An 18,119-nucleotide genomic window follows, 5' to 3' on the forward strand; every position below is an offset into this window, starting at 1 on the left:
GAGTTCTGACAGGACGGACATCCATGACTATCCTACACCTCAAGGCACCATGGAGCCATGATCGTTCATCAAAGATGTGGGTCAAAAGAGCGTGGAACGAAATTCCACCCTGTGAGCCCCTTCTTAGACCTGTAAAGAGTGGAGTGTCTTCCATGCAAAACAACAACAACAAAACCCCTCCTCATAAAAACACTTTAAGAGAGAGCATACCCTCTAGCTGAGCATTATGCTTATGAAAAGAAACTGCTTTCTCCTCTTGCCAAACACTTGGTGTAGAACTATGGCTAAACAAGCAAACCGCAGGTTCTCAAAGGCTGAATAAATAAACCAGTCTAGTGCCGGAGAGAATGAAAACCATTAAGACACACAAGACTGCAGGTTTTTTGTGCACTCCAACCCTTTCACAATCATTTACTGTGATTCACATTGAGACAGCTGTAGTTGTTAAAAAAAGACTTTCAGAGGTACAGAGGTATACACTTCACACCACAATTAAGACAGCCATTAAATTATTTCATATTTCCAGAATATATTAAACAAATAGCTCAGTTATCTAAAAAGGATCCAGTAGAGGTCAAATACATCAAATTCATCAGTGTAGGAACATTTTACCCTTTCCTGCTCATAAATTACTGGAGTTTTACTGAATTAGTTGAGCAAACAAAACATTTAGACTCACCTGACCCATAATACAACAGCACAATGCACAATTTGCATAATGCACAATGTGCATTAATAAAATCGTCCTCAAAAGAACACTACATGTAATTACATTGGCAAATGAGATGAGCTAGCAGTGCTTTTTGAACCTCTCAACAAACACCCCGCAAATATTAATGCATAAAATATATAAATAAAGTAAACTCTACAGTTCAAGAGTTTGTGTTCTGTCAGATTTTTGTTTTAGAGGAATTAAATGAATTATATTATTAAGCAAGGATGCATATAGACAACATTTTTTACAGGGATGAACAGAAATCAGTCACCGGAAACTATCGGCTGAAAAAATCCGGAAAAGCAAAGTCCGCTCAAATAACATGCTGACAAGACCATTTCTATGTAGTAGTATACTTGTTTCTGTTTGCTACCCTCTCATTATCTGTTCCACTCTCTTTACATTCATTGATAAATAACAGCTTTGTAGGACTAACATTATTTAAATAATTGCTCAAAAATGTAATCTGTTAAATCTGTTGCATAGATCTGAATAAAGAATAACATACTGATATTTAATATTAATATATTTTCAGTCCAATTTTAATGTTACTTTCAATAAAAGTGTGATTATTTTATTTTATTGGCTTGTTGAATTCATGCATTTCATTAAAAAGTAAAATATAAATACAATTATACTTTTTTTTTTTTTTTTAATAAAATAAACATTTTTGGTTTTGGCCCAGAATTTTCATTTCGGTGTATCCCTGTTACAAAAGTTTTCTGTTTTTAAATAAATGTACATGAATAAAATAATCCTGAGTATCATGGTTGCCACCAACATATTAAGCTACACAACTGTTTTCAACATTGGTGATGATAATAAATGTTTCTTGAGCACCAAAGCAGCATATTAGAATAATTTCTGAACGATCATGTGACACTGAAGCCTGGAGTAATGATGCTGAAAATACAGCTTTGCCATGACAAGAGAAATTAATATATCATATATTAATATTATTTTACATACTAATTAAAATTAAGTTATTTTAAATTGTAATATTTCACAATTTTAAATTATATATGTACTGGATGTTGATCAAATAAATGCAGACTTTCAGAGGATACGAGACTTTTTTCAAAAGCATAAAAAAATCATCCTAACCACAAACTTTTGAACAAAAGTAATGTGTATTTATGTGTACACAATGTGTATTTACACATGGTAATGTACAAACATACTTGATACTATGTGAAAAAAGTACACAACAATAACCACAATAGCTCTCAGCTCAGGTCTAATGAATCCCACTACAACTCTATAAAGTTTTGATTTAAAGAGCAGTAACTCCATCTTACCTGGGCCACAGCCACATGTGTCTGTTGCTGCTGCTGAGTGAGCTGCTGCTGGAGCAGCTGGAGCTGGTGATGCACAGACAGGGGAGTGCTGGCCGGGAGCTGACTGCCTGAAGGAAGCAGCAACTTAGGTGAAGCCAGCAGGATGTTGGGCTCCTCAGAGGGCTGGAGAAAAAGAGAGAGAACAGTAGTTTTGTCAAGAGCCTTAATTAATCTGCATGTTCGCCTCAAAGAGTAAAAAAGAAGAAGAATAAGGAACAACGTGGAAGAAGCAGAAAAAGTAGAAAATGCATTAAAAACAGACAATAGAGAACAGGCAAAGGCCTTTAACAATGAGCAAAATAACAATAAAAGCTGGTTTAGAAGTCATTAGTGCACAACAAACTCCATTTTAGTCCCTGTGCTTCATGCGGGTGTTAACTTAAAAACAACTGCATGCTTGCCTGTGGTCAAAGATGTCTCTTTGCCTGCCCCTACTGAGGCTCTGATATTAATTACAGAAGCGCCTGCAGTCTGTGTAGCTGTGCAAACAAACAGAGCTCCGAGGGATGGGAGGCAGTCAACTGTGACAAATTGTTAGTTTTACCCTACACGGCCAACTTATTTATACCCCGACCGGGATGAAAATATGGTAATGCCAGCTGTCAGATATTGACCTCCCACGTACAGAATGAGGGACTGAGTATGAAAGCCTCAGCAGCGTCCAGATGTAAGACTTATTTTGGCTGAGACTGATGTGCTGCAAAGAGCCCTTTGAAATATCCTGGCATCGCCTGGCGCTGAATCACTAAACGAGGGGCTAGACGCACCAAACCAGAGCTCAGCCGTTTGAAACTCGAGCATTTACTAGATGTACAACTGCTGTGAACACCCTAAAGCATGCATTTTTAAGAATCATGTTTTTATTAAAAGGTAAAAACACTCTCCTATCCCAGTTTAATCTGCAGGGACAATGACAAGAATGCTGTCCATAAGCTGATTCTGGCATGCTTCACGATACTGCTTCTGGAAAAGTCCGACAGCAAACCATTGAAAGGTAGAGTAGGAGTACCTGTTTGTCCAAACAATGGAAGACAGAGCAGTTCAGAAAGTTAAGTATCGGATGTTTATTCTAAATATACGATCACGATTTTTTTTATTTTTTATTATATACTCTTATAGGCTACTCTTGTCATTAGAAAAAAAAATCTTAAGCTAATTTCTAAATATACACTACTATTCATAAATTTGGTGTTGGTAAGATAGTAAGATAGTAAAACAGTAACATTGTAAGATTTTTTTAATTGTAATATTGTACAATGTAATTCATTCCTAAGATGATAAAGCTGCATTTTTTCATCTCCAGTCTTCTAGCCTAGAAATCTAGACGCACCCTAGCGGCAGCAAATTTAATTTGCCCGCGAGTGTCGTCTAGGAACTCTCAATACCCGTCTGAGCTGTATTCCTCACAATCTGGACGGGCCAATCACGTCGTGTATAGAGTCGGCGGGCGGGGCCATAATGACGACGGCCGAGTTGCGTTTGCGTGCTTCTAGTAAACACAGAAACTGGCGAACGGCGGCGGTCTTTCGAATCAGCTTTGACCGCGACTCTGGAAGACTTGGAGTTAAGCTTTTCTCTGAGAAAAGAACAAAGAACGGCACTGAAGTCATTCTTAAAAGGGGAAGATGTGTTCGGAGTTTAGCCGACCGGATACAGTGAATGTTTAATCTATCAACAAGCTCTGTTTCACCTTCGTTGCTCTGGTTGGTGTAGCGCTATCCTATCGCGTGCAGAGGGAGTTTGAAAGACAACCGTTTATCCCGCCCCTCGGATTGAGCCCTGTCAATGGTGAGTTTCCAGACCAAACATCTTGATGTGGGTCTGGCTTGTCAGGCTACCAGTCTTCAGTGTCACATGATCATTCAGAAACCATTCTAATATGCTGATTTGGTGCTCAAGAAACATTTCTTATTATTACTAATGTTGAAAACAGTTTAATATTATGCGAATGATTCATATTTTTGTGGGAACTTTCCACAAAAAAGTGGAACTTTCCTCAGGATTCTATAATTTTGAAATAGATTTTTATGCAATTATGCATAGAAATCAGTTATTTGAATTTCTAATAGTATTATACACTACTGTTCAAATTTTTGGGGGTCAGGCTTATATTCTGACAACCGATGTATTAATTATTTTAATAAGAAACAATTAAACATAAATGCAGCCTGAACTGTATGCATATAGCTGGCAAGTCTGTGAAGACATCTATTAATCTATCTATCTATTAATCACATGTAGTCTATATATGAACACATGTAGGCTTATATGAAACTGGTTTTAACCTAATTGAGAATGGCACAAGCAGCTTTTTTAAAATACAAATTGTATAAAATTATTAGTGAACAAAGCCTGTTATGTATTTTTGCTGGCTCTAAACCTTTAAACAATTCTTGATCAATGGCAAATTAAAATAACTCAATTTCCTTATACTATCAGAAAACCATCCATTAAAGGGATTTTTACTTTGGGGGATTCATTTGATGCCAAACAAGATTGCGAGCAGTATATTGGACAAGATGTTCACCTCAGCTTCTCATATTTTTCATTGTTCAGGTCGGCTGCATGAGGATTTCCTTCTGTGTGTGTGTTTGTTTACTGACGGCTGTTTATTTGGGCAGTGCAGCAGAATGGCACATTGTAAACAACACCTGCTCTCACAGTGAATCTACCTCAGTCGGAGAGACCGGTGACATCCACTAAAATCAGAGCTTGAAAAAAATCAGCATAGTGCGTCTGGGGAAAATATTCTGTGAATATTACTGCTCATCTTCTGATGTCAACTGAAAAATTTAAGATAAACATGACTCCGCTGATAAAATATTTGCTACTTTTGTGCAGTGCAAGTTTGAAGTCATTCAGCTTCTTATCATTGAGCTTAAATCACAGATGAAATCATTTGTCGGGAACAGAGTGTCTGGACTGAGCACTGAAAAAAAAAAAAAAAAAATGTGACCACAAGAAGAAGTATGGATGGGCTTAATGAATATTTTCTTGATGAATTAGCACATTCTTAATGAATGATTCATTAAAGAATATATTTGACACACTTAACCGCTTCTTCACAGCTCAACAAACGCTGCAGAAACAGATCCGTTAAGTGTGAGAGTTCTTAAGACATGAGACAAAACAAGCGATAGAAAAGATGAAATAAAGGATCCTGCTTTCTTGCTGTAACTCAGTGTGTCAACAGTCAGACACAAATATAATGTGGGGCCGTGCAAAATAGTTATAAATCTTGCATATTTAGCATTCAACTAGAATTAAGAATAAAACGATAGGTCTAAAACAAATGTTTAGCTAGCACACCACAGGAAACACGCACACGGTGCGTGTGCGTGTTTCCTGTGGTGTACTAGCTAAACATTAAACAACTAGCTTGGATCAGTCGGACGTAGTGGTGTACAAGAGGTAAAAATGATATAAATACTGTTCGTTTTCTCACACAAACCGCTCGTTTCGTGTCTTAGGCCATCAGTGTGTACTTACGATGGGAGATTGTTTAATTTGGACTTCTCTGTGTATGCTCTTTGAGGTGGTGACCATAGACCTGCATTAAGTGAGGCACAGACAAGAACGGTTTGACCTAAAATGATCAAAATTGAAACTACTGGGGAAACAAATACTCCTACATCTCAGATGCCCATGAGGTAAGCTAAAACATATCAAAATTTAATTTCAAAGTGAACTATCCCTTTAATGGGGGTCTGGCTTGTCAGGCTAGAAATGGGTGGGTGCGGAATAGAACCTGGCGGGAGCGGAAAAAATTCGTCCCGCACAGAACTCTAATCTAAATCGGTTTACATCACAAAGGTTTTTATTACCATGCCATTCCGACAGAAAACAAGACATAGGCCATATGACAGCAACAATGTTTATTACTGTTCTAATTTGACATTTCATTTATGCAAAGCTTAAGCTTTTACTGCTTAGCAAGCACCAGCAGTTCTTCTGAAAATGCAAATGCAGTTGATCTATGGTGGATTTTGGAATATTTCCATCACTCCACAGGGAATAATTACACTATCATCTGTTCTGAAATCTGTATTTTAGTGTGTTTGGGTGTGCAACAGAAAACACAATGCAGAACAGACTTTGGTAATAGGTTGAAGAAAATACATCTGTTAAAAGGTATCAAGGGAAGGGCTGTTAATTTGAGTGCTTTCAATTAACTGCTGCAGAAAAAAAACAATTAGCTTCATCTGTGATTATGTAATGGATGTGTAATCAACAGCAGCTACTAAAAGTGTCTACTTTAGTGACAAGTGTCATCAGGATCCATGAAAACATGAGGTTTTGGTCTCGGTCAAATATGGACATATAGTGGCAGAAAATGGTCAGTGAGGAGGAATAAGGAAATGTATGGCATGCTGCATAAATTTAACTCCCTAAAGGCCGTTACACAAGGGATTCTTTGCAAAGCAGCAAATCGCTGCACATGCTCCCTTGTTTCTGTGTTTGGTTTCCGTGTTATGGTTAGGGGTGGACGTTGCCCAGAAGATTCCCTTATGATGACTTTTAAAAGCAATACAATGACAACCGATGGTTGTGCTAATTTCAAACGTCTACAAAATAAGATAAAAATATTTAATCACTAATTGCTCTAAAGAATTTTTTTTTTTTTTAAATAAGCAGCAGAATCTAGCAGTGATTAAAAAAAATTGAGCAATTTATAGCGTACACTATTACGGCTATTAGAGTACAAATTATCCCATATTTCATTGTATTATAAAATGTCTGTGGAATATGGTGGACGGCTATCTTATAGTTAAGCCATTATTACGCTGGTTTCACACTGCACGCGTAAGCAGGGCGTAAGCAGCGCGTATTTTTTTCGGCGCTCATGTTAACAGATGAGTGCATTCACACCGGCAGCAGAGGCAGCGCAGCGGCGCGTAGCAGGAGCAGAGCAGAAGCGTCAGTGTCGCGATCGTTTCGGCACCGGGTCTATTTTTGACGCGCTGCTCACGATGAATTAAAGCCACAGTACATTGTTCTGATCAAAATTAACCTGGTTAACATGAAAAATATAACATTTAACCATGAAATAATTTAGTGAAGTGTTCCGTGTGTGGGATGGGAATTTTCCCAAAATATTGTATTTGAATATTTGGGCTCATAAAAATGGAATATTCGAATATTCGTTTAATTTAAATGAGGTATTTTGAGATTTTAATTTTTTTTTAAATTTTAAATTTAAAAAACAAACAAAACAAGTTTATGATTAGGCAATGTACACAACACGCTTACGTTATAGCTTAAGTCGGTAGAGTCGGTATAAGTTATGGTTGTCGTTGTCCTGTTTGTATTGTTTCTCATTTTCATGTTGAGAGAAACAATAATATTATTGGATGATGATATATCGGATAAGAAAACGCAGAGACAAAGATAACGGTTAAGTGAAGTTCAAGTGAAGCACTTTGTGTTTTCTGTTCTTAAACCCCTTGACGAAACTTAAAGCAAGCATTTGTCTCGAGAACATTGTTGCTATCATAATTTATCTTGCCCTCACTCGGGGTACAGATGCGCTTACCCGCACTCGTGAACGCAGTGATGGACTCTTTCCTCATTCCACTGGTGTTTGGATTTCATGATTCTCGTTGTTCTGGTGATATTATGATAACTCATTTTCATTAACTGAGTTTATCAAAAGTAACTACATTTTGTAAGATAATTTTCAATTGCCATAGTAATTCCAAACATCGCGAGGCAGACGATGACTGTGATCAAATACACTCAACTTATTAACCCGCTCCACCGCACAACCAGTGGGTTAAGTTATAACTGCGAGATTTAGCGGGAGGGATCTCTCATTGATTCACTGCATTTACAGCCAGCAAATCAACGCAGTAAAATTCGAATAGTATTTTTAGCTTTCGAATATTAATTACAGATAGAATATTCGTGCACACCCCTATTATACTTCACTAACTGTAAGAAACTCTTGACTCAAAGAGGTTTAGATTTATATGTCATACAGACTTTGTGTTGTATTGCCAGACTTTTGACAACCAGCATAACTCATGTCTTTTCCACTTTTTTTCTCTCTGCACAAGAACTTCCAACCTAGACATTTCTGTTCATCCACATATAATAAGTACAACATTTTTTTCACAAATACACTACTGTTTAAAAGTTTGGAGTTGGTGACATTTCTTAAAATGTCTTCAGCGTCACATGATCCTTTAGAAATCATTTCTAATATGCTGATTTTGGTGGTCAAGAAGCACCAATATTTTTTTGCGGACATCATGATACTTATGAGGGTTTGTACAGGAAGTTAAAAAGCAGTATTTATTTAAAATATAAATCTTTTGTAGCAATGTAAGAAGTATTGATCCGAATATAAGCCAATGTTTTTTTTCTTAGAAATGCATCTGAAAAGAAAAATGGGTTTGTCTTCTATTCAGGGTCTAAACTTTTACATGCCAATAATAAAAGTTCAAAATAAATATTTTCATTACTACTGGAGCTGACAGTCTGCTATGTTTCAGATTTCAAATAATAAACAGTGAGCAGAAACTATGCAAAAGTGGTAGCCCTTCCGGCACACTCGTGTCCGAATTCAACTCATTTTCATTTATTCTTTCAAGCTGAATATATTAGTGGAGTAATGTAGGGAATAATGAATGAGGGAACAGGGGGTGATTTCAAACACAGCAAGTCTTAAAGGGATAGTTCACCCAAAAATGAAATTTTATGTTTATCTGCTTACCCCCAGGTCATCCAATATGTACGTGTGTTTGTTTAGTAAATAGAAGACAAATTAAGATTTTTAACTCCAACCGTTGCTCCGATAATGCATGCCAATGGGGTCTAATTCTAATTATTTGTGTTCTACTGAAGCAAAAAACAACACACCTACATATTGGATGTCCTGCAGGTAAGCAGATAAACATAAAAATTTCATTTTTGGGTAAACTATCCCTTTAAAGGGTTAGTAACTGTTAGTTCACCCTATTAACCCCTAGAGCAGTGTGGATATATTTTATGATGGATAGATGCAATTTTATGGACTTCAAAACAGATCAGCCGTTCACTGCCATTATAAAGCTTGGAAGAGCCAGGACATTTTTTAATATAACTCTGATTGAATTCCTCTGAAAGAAGAATGTACACATATACACATATACAGACATATACACCTAGGATGACTTGAGGGGGAGTAAATTGTGGGCTAATTTTCACTTTTGGGGGAACTATCCCTTTAAAAGCGGAAACAGCCAAAGAAAAGCTTACCGTCTAAAAGAGAGTGGCTCATGTTTGCGTGATTCACTGAAAGGACCAAACATTCCCCATATGTGATTTAAAAACGTAAGATTAGATTTTAAATCTACAATAAGATTTCACTTCTACATTAATGACATTTTGGTAGGATACATGGTTTTCACTATGAGATACACAGCCTAATTGTTATTTAATTCAAATGGGCAACAGGTTATGCCAAATAGTATTTATTTTTCAAAGTAATTGTTAGTACATTTTCGAGCATTTACTATACTTTCAATACAAAAACATAATATGAAAATTATGCAGTATGAAAATTCTCTTACAATCAGGGTTGTCTTATATTTGGAACAAAACAGAAAGTTTAATCGATTTAGTGTATCACTGATGAATAAAATATTAATATTAAAAGTAATAAAATATTTGACGGAATTGAATATTTGGGTATAAGTAATTAGTGGATTTAAAAATAAAAGTGTGCAGATTAGCTCTAATTACTTTATACTCAAAAGTTCTGCACTCTAAAATGGTAAAACTGTGAGGAGGTGAGCAGTCAAATTGCAAAAGATGATTTTGAGCAGGCTCTTGCAATTTTATTTTGTACAATATGCATCAGATGGTCAGTGAACAAGCCATAAGTAGGTTAAGACACCTACTAGTCTAAAGACATCAGAGGAAAATTGCCAGAAAACTGTTTAAAAATGAATATTGACTTCACAAAGGAGATAAGCTGACTGTCATCCTGAGCAGCAATTTCTTGGAAAAATGTTGAATCCTGCTAAACATCAAATAAACGTCTTATCTAGCACGCAAAACTAAGAAAAAAAAATATGTGTCGAGATCTCTGATAGTCCAGGATGGATGTTCTGTACTTGAAAGCAAAGCATTTAAAAGTGGATTAGATTTAACATGTTAATCCACCGCTGCCTGAGAACGTCTACACATATTGCATGAGAAAGAAAATATGCTGAGTATTACAACGCAAGCCTTTCTCAAGCACACGGTTAATATGCTGGTCTTTTTGATAATTGGCAAAACAATCCAGGAGTCTAACACAGTGCTGCATATTCATTATACAAGTAACAAACTTAAAGACCTGAATGTAAAGCAGGGCCTTTTTTTTCTTTTTTTTTAATACATTGTTTGATATTCCAGTCAGACATGAAACGACACACTGAAACTCAGCAGCATGTGAAATACAGCAAGCTTGGGAGCAAACCGCTATAACTCATGTCTGTAGACTAGACACATTGCCTCTCCTGAACCTGTGCAATATGTCGACCGTTCTGAATCTGAAGTGTTAGTTGTGCCCTAGTGGAGAGCGCTGAGCCCTTGAGGGTAACCGAGGGTAAAAGAGCAATGTTCAGCTCACAGCTGGGCTGAGTGAGATTCGCTAGCGGCCACACAAATGCACTCATTGCTTTTCTGCTCATGGGCTTTCTGCTAGGCAGATTGCTGCCTCCTGTTTATTGACTTTTTTTTTCTTCATGAGACGTCCTTGACAGTGTCAGAGAGGTATAGATGGTGACTATAGAGGAATAGATTCTGCCCTTAAATAAAAAATAGATCAATACAATTAGGATTAATAATATTAATTCATTAATAATTTTGTTCAATAAAAGTGTCTCTTGTGTGAATGCCTTTCTCTGCCACTCTTATTGTTCAAAAACTCCCAACCCAACCACAAGGACATCATTTCCCTCTTAAAGGCACAATATGTAAGTTTCGCAGCTTTAGGTCGCTTATTCAAAACAAAGGCGTAGCTTGATGATGCAGTGAACGAGCGTGGAATAATGGCAGTTGTAGTAGTCTTGACTCTTCCCCTACACAGCGGATTTAAAGGGGGGGGGGGGGGGGGTGAAATGCTGTTTCATGCATACTGTGCTTTTTACACTGTTAAACACTTGGATTCCCATCCTAAACATAGACAAATTTTCAAAAACTAATGTTGGACGTTTGATGGAGTATTTCTGTGTCAAAAATACTCCTTACGGTTTCTCACAAGTTTCGGACAGTTTTTTTCGAGTATGGGTCGGCTTGACGTCGATAGAGCGGAAGGTCCTTGTATGGGCCGTACGGGCTCTTCTCCCGGTAAGGTGCGCGCACGCGTGACTAGAGCGAGAGAGGAAATGCATGCCCATAAACACTCTCTCAAGCTGCAGATCCACTTGTCCCTGAACACTTATGACGCGCCTCACTCCCACTCCACTTTATTCCTATGGGTGACATCAAGCGACTTCAGCGCTTCAGCACAGCATTCCCGGAAGGCAGCGCTGCATTTGAACCGATTTGAACGCAGAAATGACGGGAAGCTTCACAACATTGCGGATTTCCACGGTCACTGCTGTCACAGGCCTTCACCAAATCATACCAAAGAAGTGTGTTTTTGACGGAGCGGTCCCAGCGATAAAGGTTCGGTCCTGCTTTGGAAGCAGCCGGTGAGTAAAACTGCTTCAAATGTCTGTGCTGTTGGCTCGTCGCCTGAGTAAACATCAGTAAACGACACAATCGCGTGCTTTGTCATTCAAATGTGCTAAAGGTTAACGTTACTCCATTGTTGTTCTATGTATAACGTTAAACTATTTTGACGTGCAAAACCGCTTTGCTTGCTACTGCTAAGGTCTAGTCGCATACAATAGTCCATAAACCAAATCATGTCCTCATAAACTGCGAGTAAAGACACACAAATGTTGACAGGTCACTAAATACAGTACATACCACAGAGACGGACGTCCTGATGTTGCTGTTTCTCCTGTTCAATTTATTTCAGCCTGATTCTGGATCACGTATTAGCTGAATCTGATTGATAGCATACATGGGTTTCTCCACGCTTGAGGACGTCACCGCTTTGGGTGTGCTCGTCATTCTTTAGCTCCGCCCACACGATACGCCTCCAGGCGCTCGGTTTTTTCCGGAAAGACTCGGTACAGCCTATATTTCTTTTATAAATATAATAAAACTAAAGACTTTTCGGAGATATGAAGGATGCAATACTACTCTACAGATTGACATGAGATTGACTGAAACTGAGTGTTTCACCCCCCCTTTAAAGGAATCCGAAGGACTCGGGCAGAAATCGTGTTCAAGAATAAGCGAATGTATTAAAGTTTTTTATTATTGTTACTGCGGCATAAAGCAGGATGCGTGAGAGCCCTTGGGAACGAATGCTAATGAGAGATCTGAGCTTTTATTATGGTTATGCTGGAGTTGGCCGCTTCCACTCTTTTCAATGCGTATGTGAGGTAACGCAATCATACTTAAATATATTTGAAAGTTATGTTATAACATTACTCAGCGTTCGCTTGGGGGCCGGTATGAAAGACTTGTTGCACTTTGCAGTAATCTAGATCGATATTAGAATATAATTAATAAAAACAGGATGACTAAATGATATGCAATTCATTTTAAAGTATATTGAATAATGGAAACAGCTCTCTCTGATTTTGCTATGTTAGCCACTTGACAAAATAGTGTTGTGAGTAGGGCTGCACGTTTTCAAGTTTTTCATTAACCGTTAACCGAGGCCCTTAGCGGTTAATACTCGGTTAACCATAGTGTGCGTCAGGGTTATTTTTAGCTTATTAATTTGACGACCACCATCTCCGTAGTGAACGCGCCTATAGAGAGAAATGCACATCATGGATTACACAATCAGAGAGTAGCCTATTTCTTTTCGTTTTAAATTGTTAAAAGACATTTCAAGTTTCTTAAGATCTATTTCATGTCTGCGAGGCGTACGCTGAGTTTCGTTAAATTAGGATGAGATGCGCTCCAGTTCACGAGCAATGCGAGTGGCCGCCTGCACGATTAGAGCATGTAACGTTAGTAAAATATGCAGCCGAGAATGATTCACACACAGACACAGCGTTTGACTCTCCCAGCAGAGAGTTCAAGCATCTGTGGACTCGTCCCTTCAGCTCTGGCCATCTTGCTTTCAGTCCGCGATCAGCTTTTTTGTTTTCTTCATCACAGTTAAAGTAACGTCTGCTTTTCTCTAGTCATTCACAAGTTTCTCACTTCAAACTTTCTTTCTTCTGATCCGTTATGCACAGCGCGCGCGGCTCGCGCTCTGCCCTAATGCGACTTTTAGTCCAGTGTGACTTATGTTATTTTCCTCTTCATGACGCATATTTTGACTGATGCGACTCATACTCCGGAGCAACTTATAGCCTGAAAAATGCGGTAAGCACTGCATTGCAATACTTGCATTTCGCCCCGTCACTCTCATTTTTAAAGTGCTCCCACGCTTTCTTTGCCCGCTTAGAAAGCTGGTCATGACTTCTTCTTGTGGATACTACCCTAACCCTATGGATACTACAAATGTCTGGGAGCGCTCTGGCGGTCTATAGGGGTGCAAACATATATTACAACTAAATTCAAGGCACGTCATTGACGCCACTTAACCGAGCAAAATGTTTCACTCGGTTACGCAATTTTTAACGGTTAATCGGTCAATCGGTTAACCATGGACACCCCTAGTTGTGAGGCATGATAAAAACGTTACTCGCGGTAAATCAAGAAAACAAACGATTTCGCGGTAAATCAAGAAAACAAACATTTCAAACAATACGACTAACCATTGAACTGTATAACAATGATTTGTTCTCTGTTGATAAATGTATATCCAAACACTTGCTGGCCTGTCTAATAAAATACATACTATATTAAAGGGTGTTTGGTGTTTTCTACAGAAATCAAGGGTAGCGCGGATACGACACATTGATAGGCAACACAAGGACACAATTCCCCAGTGTCAAACAGTATTTAACACTGGGTAAAATGGCTTATATCTCTAGATTCAAACATTGTTAGAAACTATTGTGATAATGTGAGTAAATATATAACATTGTTCTAGTGTTTGTTGGATATTTTAATCTAAAAATCTTACATATTGTGCCTTTAAACCCAGCTATAAGCAGGAGGATTAAAAATTTAGATGGTTAAAAACAAAATAAACATGTAGAAAGGGTTTGGACCGCTCTTGTGGGATTAAACATGAAGGGTGGTTAAGTGAAATGCAAGCATAAACACTTAACTTCCTGAGTCAGCGCTACTTGACACGAAGAACAATAACTACTAAATACTAAATCTATTGCCTACAGCAAAATGTGACGCAGACGAGAGCTTCAAATGTGGCATTATATACCAATGCTGTGATATAAAACTATTCAAACCATGATTTTATTCCTACTGCATTCCAACCGAGTCTTCCGACCTCATTAATAAGAAAAATCAAGGAGTGCAGCCTTTCAAGCTAAAGGGATCTTGAGGCTTTATGACTGGAGTAGCCCTGAGGACAGGGACATGACATTGGGGATTGGAATACAATGCTGAAAGATCTTAACAGCAAATACATTCAGGATGTAAGTGAGCACTGTTACCTTTCTGCCCGACATGACAGACTCTACACAAAAATGTCTGAAGAGTCACAAGAGAAAACACTGTGCATTGTTATAGTTATGACAGTAAAAGTTGCCTGAGGCTACCGGCACACCCTAGACAATAATACAGCTTAAAAAGATCAGACAAAACTAGTGGGCCTTTTAAAACGCAGTCCACATGTATTTCCTCCATTGACATGTCAGGATTTATAGAGTATAGTACAATGACCAGACACATCAAACCATCTCAAATAACGGCTTTTGAAAGCAAGTTTATAAAGGATACTTTTCACTGTGGTGGTTTATTCAGAACCTTGGGAAATATAGGTTAGCATTAAATATCATGTGCTGGGATGGTTGTCAGACACCGTCTGAAGGAGAATCGCAAGAGGTCTAAGCTGTTAAATAGCTAACTAACAAGCACTAAAGATGATTAAGTACCACTATAAAGCTGTTGGCTTTTATTGTCTTCCACGCATTCAAACTAATGTTAAATGTCACTGTAACACATTAGCATATGGATAAAAGTGAATGAACTAATCATGCGTTGAATAATCGTGCATCCTTTTGAAATGCGATCTAAATTTATGACTGAATGAATTATAAAGACAAAAGGGCTTTGTTATAATGTCTGAAAGATCATTGAGAGTAAAATGTCAAAGCTTTATCAGCATTTAGCCTACGCATCGGAGCATGGCAAGTTACTCTGTTGAAATGTATTTGTAGTTTGCTATTTTTAAGCATCCATTGTTACCTAGCAGGGACGATTCAATATCAGTTTTGGTGCAGAAGGTGCAAAGGCTGCTCTCTGTATGCATAATCTCCTTTTCAATTTCATTCTTCAGTAAAGGTGCTGGAGACAAAGGGCCTTACTGCTTTTCTGTTTCATGTATGACACTATATGACATTGGTATGCAATATTGTTTGCCAAGTTTTTCAAATATACAATCATACAACATCATATTGAAAAACAAACTGCACAACTCTTATTATTCGACAAGATTTGCGTTGAATGAAAAAGTGAAGAATAAAAAGTGTCTAATTTTTCTAGGCTGGATGTGAGTTGATCGCTCAAGAGCTCAAGCAAAGCAAACATCAAGGTGATAAAACTGAACTGACAGCAGAGACTCTTGAAGCAGAAAGCTTTTTCTCTTCAGAGTCTGTTCTTTTAAGTCTCCTCTCAGCAGCAATGAAATGCATGTGTTTAAAATGAAAACAAACAAAAAGATGCGCTTTACTAGATTTAATTTACTGAAACCATCCTTGTTCACATTACTTAAACTCATGTAACTACATTAACTTAAATTAATTGAGTTGTTCTCACTAAAAATGAGTATTGTCAGCTTTACTTAAGTGTTTGTTCAATCAACTTAACATTGCTGAGTGAAACTCACAAATTAATGTTGACAACTAACTGGGCAGAGGATCTGTAGTTCCCAGCATGCTTTGCAAGGAGCTGCATTAGGAGAGTAAATTTAGGGATTAAAGTGTCATTTTAAAGGAAAAGATTTTATAATGTTCAGTTATGTTGGACATACAAAGGATTTTCTGTAATGTTTTTTTAATTGTGTGGTTACCATTATGCAGAAAAGTGGTGCCTGTGTTTAGGCTGTTATCACTCATATACATTATTATACGACTGAATTCTTACTCTCAATTAAATGTGTTTATTCAATAATTTTTTTGAGTGCATGTTGCAGTGTAAATAGTTAATTTAATAAGGTAAACTAAGTTAACAAATGTGTTCACCTTACGTAATAAACTTGTATAAATTGAACATAACATTAAGTAAACTGCACATATGAATATCATGTAACAGTGACAAATTCAAATCATTTGTATTTACCAGGGGTGTAATGATACACAAATCTGACAGTTCGGTATGTACCTTTGTTTTAAAGTTACAATTCGGAACGATTTCTGTACAGTAGTTTTACAAAATTGCTTTATATTTATTTTTATTCAACATTGGTTTATTGATTTTTTTTTTCCAGTTTTCAGAATTCAGTTATTTATTCTTAGATATAATAATCAGCACTCAAAAGCTTCACAAAAGGCAGTTGTTGCATTAACTTTTAAATCTAATTATCCACATTTTTTTTTTTTATGAATTTCCCCCCCTCCAATCCAATGTTGAAAAATAATCATTTATACCCTACACGGCTGTCAAATAGCGACGGATTTATTTAAACATACATTAAACAAACAAGACATCACTAGAAGGTTCAGTAGAATCTAATAAATATATATAGGCTAATACAGTGCATATATTAGCGAAAGAGTTTCTCTGGTGAACTAACACAGCTGTGGACACTGAATGACTCCTGAGGTACGATGCTACGGGACATTGCAAGCTGTTTTGTCTTTCCACAGTTGAAACACCGCTTGAGCGATTACACGACGTGATACATTTCAGTAAGTTGTAATGTATTCTAAACATAACTTGAGATATTAATTCATGTTTATTCTTTAGGAAAAGATGATCGTGTTAACTCACGGCCTGCGCTGCCGATTGAACTGATGCGCCTATACTGTGATCAGTCATGTCACACTAAAGAGCATATCTGTTACAGCATATCTGTCTTTTATAAATGATATATTTAAAGACTGTGATATGAAGGATGCAACACTATACCCTCTATAGGTACTCAAAATTAATATGAGATTGGCTTTAACATAGCTGCTCTGAATCGTCTAACGTACCATCTAACCAATAGTCTAGTCCAAACAGCAATGCATTGGGGAGGATTTTCTGAAATTGAGCACTAGGGCAAAAGTAAGCTGCCTCACAGGTACATGGGTTGAACTCAGCTCATCATGAATTATCCAGAGGAACTGACATTACTTTGAAACATATTCTGGCTTTTGGGCACCATCTAGCATTTCAGACCTGAGGGCTCTTGAGAGTGCATCTTTGCATCAGCATTGCCCAAAATCCCATTTCCCAAACACCTTTTACAAGAACAGCCTGATCTGGATGGACACTACTTCTCTAAAATGAAGAAACAGAGCTGTATTTACACACAGGGCTATGTTTACCCACTTTCGGTCTGTGATGTCCAGCTCCTCAGGGTCTGGCTGCTTTTAGAGTTATTCTACCAGCATACAGGAGATTCATATGCCCACTGCCCAGTAACTAAAGGGAACTAATTCCTGGCAGGAACCTGGCAGTCTGCTTGCCTGGCAGAGTTAGTCTGATAAGATCACAGCTACACAGTAGCCTCATTTGATATGTGAAATTCCCACAGAGCTGGGCTGCCTGCCACAGAGTTTCCGGACTGTGGTACTGAGGTCTGACATTGGGTGAGATTCAGAATTGTTGAGGAGGACTAATTGCTTTCATTAGTTATTCAGTGACCGTTTTGTGCAGAAACCCTCTAAAGCACACTGCGGTCTCTTATAAAATGGGATGCAGCCACTTCTGCACACCAAAAGTCCCTTGCCCATTCATCATCTAAG

General features: G+C 37.7%; 1 protein-coding gene across 2 annotated transcripts in view; it reads right to left on the bottom strand.

Annotated features, from left to right (window-relative positions):
• nos1apa (nitric oxide synthase 1 (neuronal) adaptor protein a) overlaps positions 1-18,119 on the bottom strand; it is a 136,652-nt gene that overhangs the window by 10,112 nt on the left and 108,421 nt on the right. For both annotated transcript variants that reach the window (XM_067459900.1, XM_067459899.1), the window contains one exon: positions 2,014-2,175. In XM_067459900.1, coding sequence (XP_067316001.1) covers positions 2,014-2,175 — 162 coding nt within the window. The remainder of the gene's footprint in view (positions 1-2,013; positions 2,176-18,119) is intronic.

This window comes from Pseudorasbora parva, chromosome 12 (assembly GCF_024679245.1).
Source record: "Pseudorasbora parva isolate DD20220531a chromosome 12, ASM2467924v1, whole genome shotgun sequence".
Lineage (NCBI taxonomy): Eukaryota > Metazoa > Chordata > Actinopteri > Cypriniformes > Gobionidae > Pseudorasbora > Pseudorasbora parva.